We start from the raw sequence: 16,997 nt of genomic DNA, 5'->3' as shown, positions 1-16,997 counted from the left end.
TTAATCCTAACACCAAGTTGGAGTCGTGGCTGAAAATTACAATGTAAATAGATTATCTAGGAAGTAAAACTGCTTCCAGTCGAAGCGAAGAATATATAGAGATAATACTTGCTGTGCTGTGTGTAGTTACCCCAACTAGATATTTAAAATGAAATGCACCGTCTGTGTTTCTGAAAGATACGGAAAAAAACTTTACTAATGATCTATTGTGCGTTACTCTTGGTGCAGGTGATCAGTACAGAGTATATAATCACTAATCAACATTTGTTTACTTATTCAAACACAAAAATAACCACTCGAATTTTTGTGGCATTCGTGACTGAGCTTAACGATGTCAGAGCCGTGAAACCCTTCTTGTAGCACAATGGCTGAGTGTGCCAGTGGTTTCCTGATTTGGAATTTCGTAATTAACATTTTACATTGCATTGCTTTCACACTGCAGACGAATGTTACGAGAAAAATGTGATTAGTTATTTTCTTTATAGTTGTTCGAGTTAAACTAACGTTAATATTTACATAAGACATCAGTGATGAGTTTGGTATGTGACAACGCTGTTGTAAATTTCAGGCACTGCTGTCCATTATCGCGGAGAAGATTCGTTTGCTATTTGATCTTTGTTGATGTGTCTGGAACACTAGTGTGTGCCGTGGCGCGTGTTCAGCACTTCATGATGAAACCAGAAGTGGCCACCAACTTCCGGGTATTCCGCCCATCGATCGCAGCGTGCGTGGGTGGCAGCTCCACGAATCTGTGGTACAGCGCAGTGCGGAACAGGGCTTTCCCACGTTGGTCAATATCCGTACTCTGTTGCTTCTTGACTTCGTGTGTTTGTTCTGCGTACCTGCTATTGTTTTAGGAATAGAAGCCTGCTTGCAACGGTTTCAATGGGGGAAGATGTTTTAGAGTGACGTGAAAAACCATATGCACATTTAGCCTGTTTATCGTAGTATTTTACTGACTAATTTTCAGCTGAGTGACAGATACGGCCAGGTCTTCATCACATCTCGGGAGAGTGAGCTAAAACCCAGAACAGTCGCACGGCCTAGGAAACACAGTGTCTGTCATGTAATTACTTTTTATAATTACTTGTTTCCAAGTCAGGTTAAACAAACGGCTTCATTACCGGTTTCGACCTATTACCAAGTCGTCATCAGTTGATTTAGTAAGTTGGAAGTGAAACATGGGCTATGAACACAAGAAGGGAATTGCAGCTTATGAAGTGTGGTGCTACGGAAGAATGCTGAAGATTGAGATGTGTCGATTGAATGCCTCTTGAAGAGATACTGAATCAGATTGGGAGATAAGTAATTTAATTAAAAGGGGGATTGGTTGATTGGATTAAAAGGGGGATTGGTTGATTGGACGCATGCGCGGGCCTCGAGGAATCTATTTGGTAATGGAGGGGCGCGTGGGGTGTGAACATTGTAGGAGGAGAGGACTTGACTACAGAAACGGCAGCTCAACTGAGCGCACTTGTGTTTACATTGTGAGCGATTTCCGAGCTTGTTCAGCTGATAAGGAGCTATATAACGTATTCAGGTCATTTGAAAATGGCTTGGTAATAAGTCGAAATCGATAACGATGCCATTTGTGTGAACTGAGGCCGAAATATATAATGAAAAATCAGAAAAAAAAGCCTAGAGTATGCTAGTCAGCCGGTGTGTCGGGGATAACATCACGGAAGATAGCCCATATTTGGACGAGTATGAATGATATGCTTAAAGAACCGACAGTGAATTCCAGTAATATTGCTTAAGATTTTAAACCTTAAAAAAATCGAGCGCTTTATTGAACTGCCTCGCGGATTGTCTCGGATATCACATTTAAACGGTTTCTGCTGGTTCGTAATGCTCTTTCAGCTGTGGGCATATTCGATTCAGCGCACCAAGCGAGGTGGGTCTAGAGATTTTCGGGAGGAAGTGTATTCCAACAACCGTTTGGTCATCCAACCAAATAAGTTTTACGTCGTTTCCTTAAACCGATTAAGGCGAATGTGCGACTGTTTCTTTGATAACGCCACTGCTGATTTCCGTCTTCATTCTTGTCTATTCGAACTCATTGTCAACGGGAAGATAACAGATTTTCCTTTCATCGTGTCCTTCCGTACATTGGACGACGAAATTACCCATTTGCAAAGAATATATGCTTTACTGTCTTGCAGCATCCTTTGTCAGACGTTCTGTTGATACGCGTTTATAGAGCCATAAAATTAACTCAGTGCCCAAAAGTATGTTCAGCTTACTTCCTGTCTTCACAATTATTTTCTTCGTAATACATACATAGTTTTCAGAAAGCGCGATGCATCAGAGATTTCTGCTTGAGGTCTTGTTGTCCATGCTATGACAGTTTTAATCAGTTGACTCGCTAAAGAACAACTTTGTCTCCGACATCCCAGTGTAGTTATTGAGTCATAAGTGTGTCCTCTGAAGTCACTCCGCTGATGAATCAACATATTTCTTGAAAAGGCCCGTCGGTTGTGCTCAAGGCTCTCTTCCGTAAGTCGCTGCCGCCCCGTTTCGCGCACACTGCCAATATGGTTGACTTGAAATTCTGCACTACTGTCAGAATCTGTTACTCTCTGCTAAGGCTCAGATGATGTGTTATCCGTTAGGGAGATAATCCGTACATTGTGGAGCAGCTGCTATGTGTATTGCAACCCCCTTTACAATATCAGCAATATTGCCCATGTATTGCGAAAGATCCATACTCAGGGATTCTATTTTCTGCCACGGTAGCGTTATGCCAATTTCATTGACATGTGCTTTGAAATGTAATTGACGGACAGTTACATTATTTACTATTATAAATGTAATTATCTTGTGAACGGAATTTCTCATCTATCCGAGGTCGCCAAGGAGAGACTCAGTGTGGGGACCATAAAGGATTTCTCATCTACTTAAAAACAGACTGTGTCATTGATGATCTTTAATTTTCTTGTTTCAGAGTTAGGAATTTTGGCTGTCGGGCGTTGTTGAATATAGAATTGAGTCGTATATAGTATTTACAAGAATTAAGAAATGACTAAAAATTCTAGTACAGTAGCCAAAAACGACGTGGAAACAAGTCGTCCCGATCTGCAAAGCGAAACTAAACAATAAAGGCAAATTCTGGGTATTTTCCGTGAAGATAAGGCTCAGATGCTGTCTATTAGTTGTCGTTCTAGAAGTGCATGGTTTCAGTGCAAAATACCATTTTAATGGTCCATGTAATGCCGTATACAGAGCTTTTCAGTGGACCAGACTTCCTCGGAAGAAGTGCTGTCGGCTATTGGAATTGTTAAATACAAGTTTTGTACGGTTGTCAAGGGATTCTTACACATTCTTCCTGCACAGTACTGGTAAGTTCAGGTAACGATGATGGTGGATAGCGACCACCCAACGTTCTCTCCAAAACAGACCATAAAGGGTCAATAAAAATGAGATCTGCTGGTTGAGGTGGCCAGAGGAGATGCGACAATTGTGTTGACAAATCCAGTCCTGAACGATGTCAGCTGTGAGAACAGGGTTCAATTGGTTCTGAGCACTATGCTACTTAACTTTTGAGGTCATCAGTCGCCTAGAACTTAGAACTAATTAAACCTAACTAACCGAAGGACATCACACACATCCATGCCAAAGGCAGGATTCGAATAAAATAAAATTCGGAGTCTAAATAAAAGCGTAACATGTTCGGTGTAACAGAACATCAACAGTGGTGCGTTCGTAAATATAGCATACTTAATACGTCTACATTTTGATACTGACAGATTTAAAAAAAATGTAGGTTTTGATATGATGTAGGATTTACTTAAGCTGTTTATTGCCTCTTGTTACATTATTGAAGTCAGAAGGAATATATATACATATATAGAGAGAGGGGGGTGGATGTGATACGGATGGAGGAAGGATCACATGTGTGTGTGGTGGCGGGGGAGGGGGGACTTGCGAGGTTGAACTGATAATGTACGCCAGCTTCAAAATATGTAACCGGGGGGTGGGGGAGGGGGGAGACGTTGCACTGGACATATACTGCACATGGCTGCTACAGTCTGATAAATCTGCTGTTACTGAAAACAGTGTATACAGCAAGTCACGCTATTGACTGCAATGTCCAGATTTTAAGGTGTTTCATTCTTATAGAATTCATTTGTCGGGGAAGATACTGAAATACGTCTGACATATGATTCAATTAATCGCGGTGATATCCTCATGTCGACCCAATTAGTGACACACCATCGTTCACAGAGGGGTTACCGTAGCATTTATCTTCGCCGCCCGTGTTATATTTCTTCTACTATGATTATCCTCGCACTCGTACGCACTGGACTCATCCTACAGTTATACACGATGATTTTGCTCAACGACGACAAACTGGAGGAAACGACACCTGAGAGACTTAAGGGGCAGAACAGGTTTATGGTCATGCGGCCTGAAATACATTCTGGAGATACATCAACTTGAAGTTAGAGATAAACTTATCTTCGACGGAGACTCTCATATCAGCACGAGGTTGGCGGTCAGCCAGCACGGGGTAATCCAGATGACAGGGTGGAATATTCTCCACAGCTACCACTGTCCGTATCACAACACATGCAGTCTTCATTCGCGCGACGGTGTTCTCGTTAGTTCGTCGCACCGGCCGTCGCGGTGACTGAGATTTCTGTCATTCACCTTATTCACAGACGAGCCTGTCTTTACGAGGTGCGAGATCGTCAACCTTCACCCACTTGTGGGCGAGGGAGAATTCCCACTGGCTGAGCCTCAATGTGTAGGTTGGTATTATTGGCGATCCCTTTTGTGGGATCAGTCATCCTTCCGCAGCGCCTCACACACAGGGCTCATACTACCCCTGCATGTGATCCTAGCTCCGCTGCTGGAATGCGTTGTTTTGCTGATACAGAGGGTAATGTAGCTACTCCATGATGGAGCTCCAGCCCACTGCTATGTTGAGCATGGAGCTAGAACCCAAGTGTGTGTGCTGTGTTCTCATGTGTGCTTTCAATCACTAAACCTATACTGTCAAAGATTCTTTTATCTCCATCTTGAAATGTGTGTACCTTCCTTGAAGCGAATCGTCTGCTGTAACACTCTGTCAATGTTCTGTGTGCTTCGATATGTGACGGGCCGGTATACCGATGTTGCAGGCGCCGCCGGCCAGTACAGGCGCGAGCATGTGTCGGCGCTGGAGCCGCCGCGGTCGTCCCCGGCGCCGGTGGCGGCGCCCGGCTCCGGCGTGTCCGGGGCGGCGGGCGCGGCCGTGGCCCCCGCGCCTGCCCCCGGCGCCGCCGCCGCCGCCGCCCCCGGCCACGGCGGGCCCGTGTGGCGCGACCCCGCCGGCCTGGTCGAGGTGCGCCACGTGCACAGCGTGCAGCACCAGCTGCTGATGCCCGCCGCGCCCCACTCGCACTCGCATTTCCACCCGCCACCGCACCCGCTCTACCAGCCGCCGCAGCCACAGCCGCAGCCGCACCACCGCTACGACCTCGAGGTGCTCGAGCGGGACCGCATCATCAGGTAAAACCAAACGCAGCTGTAGGGAAAGCAGCGCGTATTATCTTACACGGTCCAGTCACGTTAATCTCACCAGCGCCCATGTCCGACAGACCTGAGGTGGCAACCGTACTAGTGCGAATGCGTAAAGAAGATCCTGCATTCTTCGACGTAATATGGGAATGATGTAGCGATTTACCTAACATCCAAAAGGGCTAGCTCACTGGCTTATGTCCCAAGGGTGGAAGCATTTCCGGAACAGCTAAGTTTGTAAAATGTTGGCGTGCCGCAGTGGTTAAAGTATACCGCGCATCACAAAATTCTCGCAGTATACGTTTGTGGTTCGAAGAGCACCAGGTTGTGTTTGCTGTACTCACCTGGCCAGCAAACTACCTGGATTTAAACGCAATCGAGAATCCTTGGAACCTCCTCGATCCGGCTGTTCGCGCCGTGGATTCTCCACTGACGAAACTAACGCAGCTGACCGCGGCACTGCAGTCAGCATGGCTCCACTACCCTGTCCATATCTTCCAGAACCTCATTGTCTCTCTTCCTGCACATCTCGCACTTCAAGAAGTGGTTATTCGGGCTTTTCACGGGTGGTCGCATTAATGTGATTGGACAGTGTATGATGTACTATCTACTGTAAAGAAGGAAAACTAAAGATTAACAAATGCAAGAATTGGATGAAATCACTCGAAATACATGACTCTTTACAACGATGCCTGTAACCAGCTGTAGGTTCATTCTTCCACTGCGTTAAAAAAGACACTCGGCTTTTTTGTCACATTTCAGGCAGCATCTGTTGTATTTGTTCATTACTTGCAGCCACTGAATGTGATTTGGCCCACTTCTTCCCCCCCCCCTCCTCTCTCCCCCACCCCAGAGGGCTCACCACTCTTCTTCCTCCATCCATCCACTGGAGGGTCCATGATGACCTATGTTGTAAAGACCACTTCCCAATCTTCGTGTCCCTTCCTCAGTGTCTGCCCAGATGGGCTCTCAACTGTGATGAATGGGTTGCTTTATCGTCTGTTGTCGACTTTGGCTCCCTGCCGCTTGAGAGGCAATTCAGAGTAGAACTACAGTTATTCTTTCAGCAGCTGAATTAGCGATCCCCTGTTCCTTGGGCCTGCCCCAATGGAAGACAGTACCTTTGTGGTCCTCGGAAGTCGCAGAGGCCATTCGAGACCGTAGGTGGGCTCTCCAACACAATAAGCGGCCCCCCTTCGATGGAGCACCTCACTGCCTTTAAGTGACTTCGTGCCCGGGTCTACCACCTAATAAAGCGACGGAAACAAGAGTGCTGGGAACAGTACATTTGAACCATCGGGCCACATACCTCTTGTTCGCATGTTTGGGCTAAGATCAGATGTCACTATGGATACCAGATACCTGCGCGCGTATTTGGTATTGCACAAAAATGCTACCTTGCTCACTGCCATGATACAGACCCAGGGCCAGACCACATCCACAACCAAATGATCAAACAGCTACCGGTGGATCATCAGTATCACATCCTTGACATCCTTCACGTCTTTAACCACATCCAAAAAGAGGACGAGTTCCTATCGCAGTGGCGAGAAAGCATCATTGTCCCAGTATTGAATCTGGGTAAGCACCCTCTACAGGTGGACAGCTATTGCCCAGTAACCCTCAACAAAGTTCTCTGTACATTACTTAAACGCAACCAGCATCCGGCAGCTGTATTGGCTCCATGAGTCATGGGGTCTTCTGCCTCCATCCTGTCCACTACTGATCATCTGGTTTCCCAGGAGTCTACCATCTTTACAGCTTTTGTCCGTCTTCAACTCTTTATAGCTGTGTTTTACACCTTGCAAAAGGCTTGTGACACCGCACGGCGACACCACATCCTTGCTACCTCACATGCATGGGGTCTCTGGAGTCCGCTCCCAGATTTTGTCTAAGAGTTCCTGTCGGACCATACGTTCCAGGTACGAGTTGTTGCTTCCTACAGTACCCACCACCCCCCATCCAAGAGAATGGGTGCTGCAGGGCACTGTCCTGAGTGTCCCTTTTTCCCAGTACCCATCAATGGTCTAACTGTGGGGTCCTCATCATCACCCTCGTTGAATACTCATAACTTTTGCCTCTACTGTTCTTCGTCTAGCCTGGAAGGTGCCATACCAAAGGGGCCGACATGGGCCTCACCCATGATTTTCGCTTTTCCGTCTCCAAGACTCGCGTCAATCACTTCTTTTGACGTTGTACTGTTCACACACAACCAGAGCTTGACCTCGATGACCAGCTACTCAGTGGGGTGGAGATCTATCTGGTCTTTGATTCTCAGTTGACATTGATTCCCATCTTAGCTAGCTTAAGCGAAAGTGCTGACTGCATCTTAATACACTTTTGTTGCCTGAGTAACACCAGCTGGGGTGCAGATCGCACTACCCTTCTGCAGCTTTACAAAGCCCTTATATAATCCTGCCTTGATTATGAGGGTTTGGCGTACAGTAAGGCATTGCCCTCAGCATTGTAGATACTGGATCCGATACACCACTGCCGGGGGTTTCACTTGGGAGACGAATCTTTTAAACTAGCTCTTTGAACAGCTTACACGTGGAGGTTGGGGTCGATCGATTATGGATCTGGCGCTGACAACAGCTTGTTATTACCATGTATCCGGTTGATACTGGATATATTATACTTACGTTGGTGTTTTGAGCCGGAGCGTAGTTTATTGTAAAGCAGCTGATAATTAAGACTATTGTGTGGCAAACGTTTCCTAACAATTTCAGCTGACGTAAAATAGTAAAACACTTTCACACTATGTGCGCTGTTTCTGTGACTCTCATGTTGCGCATGTTAATCATTCGAAGTTTGTTGGCCGGAACGTTGAAGTTCTTTACTGTCTTGGCAACCAACTTCGCATCACGCTTAAGAATCCGAACTACCGTCTCCTCTTTCCAAACATGGTAATCCATCTTCCACAGTAGCGGCCCCGATCAGGGATTACCATAACAATATGCATCCTGTCTGTTCTCTTCCACCTCTCCTCTTCTCTCCACTGCCATTTTTTTCTCCATCCTTGGCGCATCCCATAGTTCAGAAGTCGTCTACAATTGATGGCTTGATGGTGACTGGTCATGTAGGCTTTTCTTATACTCATGTGGAACATACTGAACTGCTCTCGTTGTTGGCTGGCTGTAGTGCTACCACTGTGGAGTTGGTAGCCATTTCTTGAGCTATTGATCACATCCGTTCCTGCACTAGTGGGGTCCTTTCTCACCTGCAGCGAGTCATTGAGCAGTTTGCAAGCTCTCGTGCTGCCCTCGCCATATGTTGGTCATTGCTATCCAGGATTCCTTGTATACTCTTGAACAGTGTGGACGCTCAGCTACTTTCGTGTGGACACTGGGCAACATAGAGATCCCAGGGAATGAACTCACTGATACCGTGGTCAAACTGGGTCTTATTCCCAAAATTCGACTTTAGACGTGAGACTCTCCAGGATGTACCTGCCGACTTAAAAATGGCGCTGTAATCGTTAGAATCGTCCCTAATCGCCTTGACTCGCAGGGCCGTTTCCAAATGTCCATATGCATGATTTGATTTTCTGTGCGAGAGAACCCCAAATAAAATGTAGAGAACAGCAACAATCTCCCTTCGTAGCCTTGTATGACCTCGATAAAGCTACATTATCTGTATGTACTTAGACGATTTTGTTGTCCTCATCATTTCTGTTATCCTGGCCAGGCTGTTGACGATCGCAAGATTGGGCACTCGCTCATTCACATAATTTATTTAAATCTGTAACGATTACTCCTGGGCTGCATACTATATGCGCGCAATAACTTCGCACTTAACGTTGTGGATGCCGGGAATGAAGGAATCTGTTGGAATTGGTCAGTATTGATTTGGTTCCACTCGGTGCCAGCTTCAGTCAGCAAATAATGTCGTACACAGTAACATTTTACGTAGTTTTCTGCAGTTTGTAGCAAAAACATTTCAGCGATCGTAATCTACGCGTGTCACCTTTGATTTGGTAGTACTACTGTTGCATGTTTCTTCCAAACGCCGCCTTGAGTAGTATATGAGAGGGGCAGAGAATGGTTTCACCCACTCCTCCCGCGTGAAGTCTCAAGTTGTATATCGCACATAGTATTTGCGCCTTCTCTTTGCCCTTTACTTGTCAGCGATTCTATATGTAATGAGATCCAGACCGGGTGTTGAGTTCGGATATCTTTTCGGCGGAGGCCTTCTTAATTTTCATAGGCTTAGTTAAAAACTTCTACGATACCAAAAATGACTTGAACTGCCTTGTGTGGATTACGCTGCAACATCAGCCCTCACACCAGAATAGCTGCAAGAGGCAGTAAACCAATACAAGAATACATACTCGTAAAACAGATTGTAACTCTCAATTGATTTTTTTTTAAACCAAGTCCTTGTACCAAGGGTAATCCTTTAAATTTACATCTTTGTTTACTTCTCATATGTGGGTTGCAGCCTATCTAAACACTGTGCCTCTGAACGAATCTTAGACAGGAAATGTGTACAACCGGCACGCGTTGGAAAAACGACACATTGAGTCTTCAGTTATAAAGATCTGATCGTGTACCTAAACCTCATGCTGTATAAGGTGATTTAAGCGCTACTACGAAGCTGTGAAACTTGGACACTGTACAGCCAAGACTATGAGGAACTTTAGCGTTTCGGTCAACAGAAACTTCGAGTGATTAACATGACCAACATGAGAGTCACGGAAACAGCGCACATAGTGTGGAAGTCTTTACTATTTTACGTCAGCTGAAATTGTTAGGACACGTTTGCCACACAATAATCTTAATTATCAGCTGCTTTACAATAAACTACGCTCCGTCTCAAAACACCAACTGAAATATAATTTAGTCAGTATCAACCGGATACATAGTAATAACTTACGGTTACCTAGACGAACTGTTGTCCCTAGATCAGTGTGATATAGCCTAAAATTAAGAATGGTTGTTGTATTTAGTGTTGTTCAAGTAGTTGCTTGCTACGTATATGTTCGTAAGTAAGAGTGAACGCATTAGGCGACGGTAAGTAATGTGCGCCTCCTGCCGCCTGCATCATTTGGATTTGGCTTTGAAAGCTGGCGAGCGACTGCGCAATTCCCGATTGAGCGGCGGAGAATAATTCCCAATTGAGCAAGGGCAGCCTGTTAAGTGATGGCTGTCCTCTATTGTAGCACGACTGAAGGTCGTGCCACGAGAGCCGCTCCAGAGGTGCAAGCAACCGGCGCGGCCTTGGCAGCGCTGTTGTCCGCTGCCGTTTACATCTCTGCCCCGCACCCTCGGATAGACGCTTCCACACACCAAATGATATGCGTCCAAAAAGTTGACGGAAGAAATGTTATCAGTCATATCGACTTGTCGAGTTCTGTGTCGTCTACTTTCCATTTCTGTATTAACATTTCCCAGCCGCATTAGGTAGCCGCACTGGTCCTAGAAGACCTTACCACAAATTTCCAAATTTCTAATTCCCAAATTAGCCTAGTTGGCGTCCGTATTTTTCATTGGCAGTGAATTCAGTGACTGCTCTTTTCTCACACTGAAGTTGGAAGAACGGTATCAAGCCAGACTTTAACCGCTTATTTTTATAGATTTCATAATGGCATATTTTTATGAGTAAATGAAATACACTTTATGTTGGTTGTTTACTTCGTATCATCACCATTAGAATAAAGTACATTGAAATTTGAAACACGGCTGTTGCTGTTAGACTGATAAGGGGATTGATGGATAATTCATACCCAAGATGAGTTCACTGGTTCAGTTCATTGTCATGGTAAGTGATGGGAGGAATGGAAATAGGCATTATAGTGAATGTTAACTTAGAAAATTTAAGTCCGTTGATGGCTAAAATAGCTGAACAAAAAACGTATAGGCTTTATAAATGTTCCAATCCGTGTGATGTATTTTACCATAACACATATTTTTCTGATTCAACAATTTGTTGTTGGTGAAGCCTTTATTGTATTATATGAAACACATGTACTTCTAAATTCACACAGAAGCTGGAACAGAAGTTTGGCTATGCAGCAGTGAGAGACACGTCTGTTGGATAATGGTGTCTCTGGACTCGAAAACTTAAATTTTCTAGCACTGACAAAATAGATAGGATTTCTTCATGTAGTTTCATAATTACACGGTGAGAGACTGACAGTCCGTCGCGGTGAGTGTGAGATCTCCAAGGACCATTCGATCCACAATAGCGAGTGACAGTGCACAGGCAAGGTGAGATGGCTGCACCATATCGCATTCAGTCGAGTCACATTATTCGCGCGCCGTGCCCCATCTTCAACATGCTATTCGCGACTACGTGCCTCTTGTGGAGGAAAGAGCTTGGAGGCGTGAGGCGAAGGGGGCCGCGTACTGTGTGGCGTTCTGAGCGCACCGCGCGACGGTGGATATTGTTTTACCAAGATACTCGAGAATCCGGTAGTCCTATGGGAACTGGACTTCGGCGTGTAACAACACCTGTCGATGATGAATTTGTCAAAGCCTCGTGGCAAAATCCTTTTTTAAACGCGGGCGTTTGAAATTTGGATTTCCTGAGTGTGTCGATACGATTCGGCGCCGGCTTCGGCAGGCTGCTTAGTGAAATTTGGATTTCCTGAGTGTGTCGATACGATTCGGCGCCGGCTTCGGCAGGCTGCTTAGCAATCGTGTAACAGGCAAGCAGAGGCTCCGTGATGATCATCGACTGTACAGATTAGCGTGTGTCGAGGACAGTGTCAGTCGTGACTAGCGGATCATGATATATTCAGACGAATGGATATTGTCATCAGCGATTGGTGGTCCAGTAGGAGTATATAGGCCGAAAGGATCCCGTTCCGATCGCAAATGCATCGATGAGTCATCTCGCAGTGGTTCTCTCTCTCTCTCTCTCTCTCTCTCTCTCTCTCTCTCTCTCTCTCTCTGTGTGTGTGTGTGTGTGTGTGTGTGTGTGTGTGTGTGTGTGTGTGTGTGTGTGTGTGTGTGTGTGTGTGTGTTGTGGAATGCTCCACAGGATAATGATCGACCTACTGTTGCCCAGTGCGCCCATAGTATGAGTAAGGAATATTACGGTCCTGTCAAAGCGACAACTATATCCTGAGGGAATAATGTTTCCAGTAGAACAAGTCTTCTGTACACATGTCAGATTTGGTGCAGGAGAGTTTCGTATAACAGAATGAGATTTTTCTTCTCGATTGCCCTCTTCGTGCACAAGATCTAAACCCTATTGAAAATGTATGGGCAGAGACGAAACGGATCACAAGAGAACATTGGCCTGACCCCGTGCCAATAACCCACGATGGCTTTGGAAAGTCACTTAGCTGTGTGGAAGGAGGCGGTAGAAAATAGTTTATTACTCACCTTTTAAATTCCGTTCCTTGCAGATTGCAGTCATTGAAGTTGGAGGAGTTTGTAGAGGTTACGAAATGATAGAGAAACCATGTGCCTTAACCTCTTGAGGGCGGAAAACATAAGAATCGTGAAGTATTCGTGCTGTTAATTTCGCCATTTCTTCGGATTAAACAGATTAAGGAATAACGCACAGAAATTGCACCCAGACAGATATGAACCAAACCTTTCGCCTGGCCTACTAGATCGTCGATTATGCTACTGAGCTACGAATGCATTATGCTACAGCTGCCGACATTTAAATACTTCTTATCGCTGTGGACACCGCATCACGAGATGCCCTTTTACTATGTCTGCAGTATTGCGAATGACGCGGCGCATATTTCCTTGAGTGCTTTTACAGTCCTTAATCTCAAAGTGCCAAGAATGTGTTATTCCTTCTACGTTGTGAAACTTATGTCAAGATTATGGGATGGGTATACGAGTAATAAATATAAAGAAAGGTATAAAAAGGTCATGAATTTTGCAACCAACGCTGACAGCCAAGCTGAACCGTTACACCGTGTCTGAAGCGGATAAAAAGGGCACTTACAGTTTCAGTGGAAGATAGCAGGAGTGGTACCCGTGTCATGTCTATTACAGAAAGCAGGAGAGTTCAGTGGACCGTTGAAGATGGAAGGAAAATTAAATTTACCGGTTCATCACAATGGCTGATTTGATTTCAACATCGCTACGGAGTTAGAAAAAAATGGAAATGATCGTATGGCGTTGTTGGCCGGGAGGCCCCATTCGGGGAAGTTCAGCCGCCATATTGCAAGTCCTTTTTAGGTGACGCCACGTCGGCGACTTGCGAGTCAATGATAATAAAGGACACACAACACCCAGTCCCCTGCCGGGAGTCGAACCCGGGCCCCCTGGGTGGTAGGCGGTAATGCGATCGCTACGCCACGAAGGCGGACTACGGGGTTAGAGAAATTCCTGTTCAGAGCGAGAAAAACGTAGTGCTTGCAAAGACACAGCTTGTACTGTGAATTCTTCGGTTACATCGCACAATGCATTCTGTCGAGAGCATATTTTCAACACTGATGAATGTGGACAGTTTTTGGAGGACACCTCCTCTTTGAGTGAAGCGCTCGCTGTAGTTCCCACTCTCGTCGCCATTCTCAGTGTTTGTGCGTGTGTGATCTAACCCGATAGAATGGCCTGGGGAGGGGGCCCGAAATAGCGGGCGGCAGAGGCGTGTTGTGCCGCCCTTTAACGCCGCCCAGTGACACCTCGCGACAGGCCGCCGCCCGCTGCCAAGTATGCCGGCAGCCTGCCAGGTGCTTTTCTGCGAACAGGGCCGCTCGCCTGCACCAGCGCCTCCCGGAATTCGGCCACCGCACGCCTGGCATCTTCACGAACTGCGGCCGCCGCTTCTCGGAAAACCCCGCAGCACCCACCATCTCACCCCTAGTGCCCCTCGAACCTGTTGTCAATACGGTGAATTACTACAGTGATTAATTCCCAACTTAGATCTGAGCTTTGACGTAAGGATTACGAGCTGATATTTCAATTTCCAAATTCCAAATAAAAGCCAGTATCATCGGGAATTTTGCCCCGCCAGCGCACATTTTAGACCATCTGGTACTGCCCCCTCCCGCTATTGCACGTACACAATGGTCGCGTCACGAGGCGTCCACTGCCACAGTGGCGAGGTCCACAGTAAGAGAAAGTGCCATATGCGCTTGTCCTACGTGGATAACCGAAGCGTAGCGACATATTTTTTCAATCTCTGTCACAGTAATGCGACACCCTGAGTGACAAATGAAAGGAAAAGGTGTTCTGAAAAATTTTAGTACATTAGTACAAAAACACTCATTTTTGTAATTTCGGAAAAATTAGCTATCAAAGTGTGCAATATTATTGTAAGTGCTGAAAACTATATGAAACATCGCGAACAAAATAAAACCATAGTTTATAATATTACTGTGTGTTTATTCAGTATTAAATGAAACAAAATACTTATAAATGTACATCAACATTGCAAACAAAGTATACCAGCATTGGACTTATCACCCATTTTTTGTGTTTGTTTTCCTTGCAGTATTCACATCTCTGTCGTGTTTTACGTGAATGTGGTTTCCTGGATCTAGTCGTAAATCTGTACTCCCTCGTACTCACATCAGTCTGTCTCCTAATGGTTCTCTGCGTTTCGGTCTTGATCCTGTTTTCTTTGAAAAGTAAATCATCACTATACTCTTTTGGACATCGAAAAGTGAGAGCTTTGGGTTAGCAATTTGGTACGCACGCAATGTGTTGACCATGCAGACATAATCTCGGTGAATAATGGCCAGCATGACCACTCCCTTTATCTTATACTCGTTATAAGAAACGCTATCTCCTTGTCCAGTAGGACAACGCTACACATTTGGGCGTTATATTCTTCGACGAATGCTGTAATTTGTGCCTGCACACACTATTTTGTTGTCCCTTCATTTCACTACGAGAACTTAAATCTGTTTGTCAAGCATGTAGTCACAGAATCCTCATTCCTGCTGGTTTTGTTATTTCATCTGCGTTGGGTGAAATAACGAATATTAAGTCATCAGCCTCATGTTCATTCACTTCATAGCTTTCCAGCTCTGTTAAAACTTCTTGAACTGTAAGTCCATGTGGCATGTTTTATTTCTTGGAATTATAAAGTGTGAAAAGGATTAGTTCACTTTACTACCTAAGCCTAGAGGAAATATCATACAATTTAAAGAAAGTAGAGCTCAAAAATGTAAGTTTTGTGTACAGTGTAAGTGATTGAATACAGTAATACCGCACCTCAGCACAGTAGTGATAACATGCCATTGTCCCATTATTGGGCCTCATTAAATAAATTGACATTGCACTTACGTCAGTAAACCTGAAATATACTGAATGTTACTTGAATGTCCGTATGTTCATAACGAACACAGCCAGACAACTAAATCAGAATTCGTTGTTGTACAGGAATTACCAACAGGCATATAGAGCAGTCAAGTACGAAGATAGAAAGTAGTCAAATTAATTTCTTCTCTGAAATAAGCTAATTCGAGAAAAATTATTCCTTTTTAAATTTCCAGGTATTACAGCAGTCAGTTCAACCTTTGGATACGACAGTAAAATCTTTCTTGCTTATGTAGAAAGAAGTGAAATATTTGCGCCCCAAAAAAGGGACTGGTAAAAAACGGGTCAAGGCTATTAGCTATGGAGTCAACTGAACGTGTCTACAAGCTGCTGAGACTTCCGTAGCTCGTGAACAATATGACTTAACAGATACTGCTTCGCCAAATTGTCACAATAGGACATTTCCGGTAACATTTTATTGCAAATATTTCATGGCGACAGAACTAATATTGTACCAAGTACATCTATTTATTATTTCTCAAAGCGAATCGTAGACCCGACCGTAGTGTGCAGACGTCAGTAGGTACAGCCACTTACCAGTTCTAAAGTGGTGTACCTCGCCGTGAAAGCACACAAACTGATTGCGGACAAAGCCTTTGTGGGCAGCCACATCACCTTGCTATTATCGTCATGAAATTTATTGACGGTGGTGAGGAGGGGTGACTGGCTTTACTGGCCAAAGAGGTGACCGAAAAAATCAAGAAATGCTAAAGTTGAGTAAGTCGGATTAATCTGTCTGTCTCGAAGAAGAAACAACATGCTTACAATAAATATGTTTAGTTTAAAAAGATTCCATAGTAAATTTGCGAACGAGACTATACTGTTTCAGAAGAGATATAATACGTTCGATTTTTGCGCAAAAATAAAGCATCACAATTGAACAGGGCAAATGTTTCTTGAGGCAAAACGTAGATTCACCCACATTTCACTATCAATAAATGTTACCACCTGAACGGTCTGAATTTAGACCTCATAAAAGCGCCTGTGACAAAGTGCTCTCCTTTATTACTCACTTAGAAACTGGCTACCATAAGCAACGCAAGACGCGACAGTAGCTTTCATTGACCTGTCAACAGCTTACGGCATCGTATCGCGCCAGGATGTAAATCTGAAAATTCCGAAAACATTACCTTGTAAAACTGTAGGTGACACGTTAAGCAACTGGTGGAGCAATCGGCGGTTTAAGGTCCACAAAGGTGAAAAGAAGAGCAGATGGCGTATTCGCGATGATGGGTTGCTTCAAAGGTTTGTTCTTGCTCC

At 44.9% G+C, this 16,997-nt stretch overlaps 1 protein-coding gene across 1 annotated transcript in view; it reads left to right on the top strand.

Annotated features, from left to right (window-relative positions):
- Positions 1 to 5,315: 5,315 nt before the first annotated feature.
- The window catches only part of LOC126195612 (lysine-specific demethylase 3B), a 162,619-nt gene continuing 150,937 nt past the window's right edge, over positions 5,316 to 16,997 (top strand). Inside the window, exon 1 of the mRNA XM_049934237.1 lies at positions 5,316 to 5,493. Within this exon, the coding sequence (XP_049790194.1) occupies positions 5,363 to 5,493 (131 nt within the window). The 5' untranslated portion in view covers positions 5,316 to 5,362. The remainder of the gene's footprint in view (positions 5,494 to 16,997) is intronic.

This window comes from Schistocerca nitens, chromosome 7 (genome assembly GCF_023898315.1).
Source record: "Schistocerca nitens isolate TAMUIC-IGC-003100 chromosome 7, iqSchNite1.1, whole genome shotgun sequence".
Lineage (NCBI taxonomy): Eukaryota > Metazoa > Arthropoda > Insecta > Orthoptera > Acrididae > Schistocerca > Schistocerca nitens.
The sequence above is the reverse complement of the archived record's forward strand: the minus strand, read 5'-3'. Positions and strand labels throughout refer to the sequence as shown.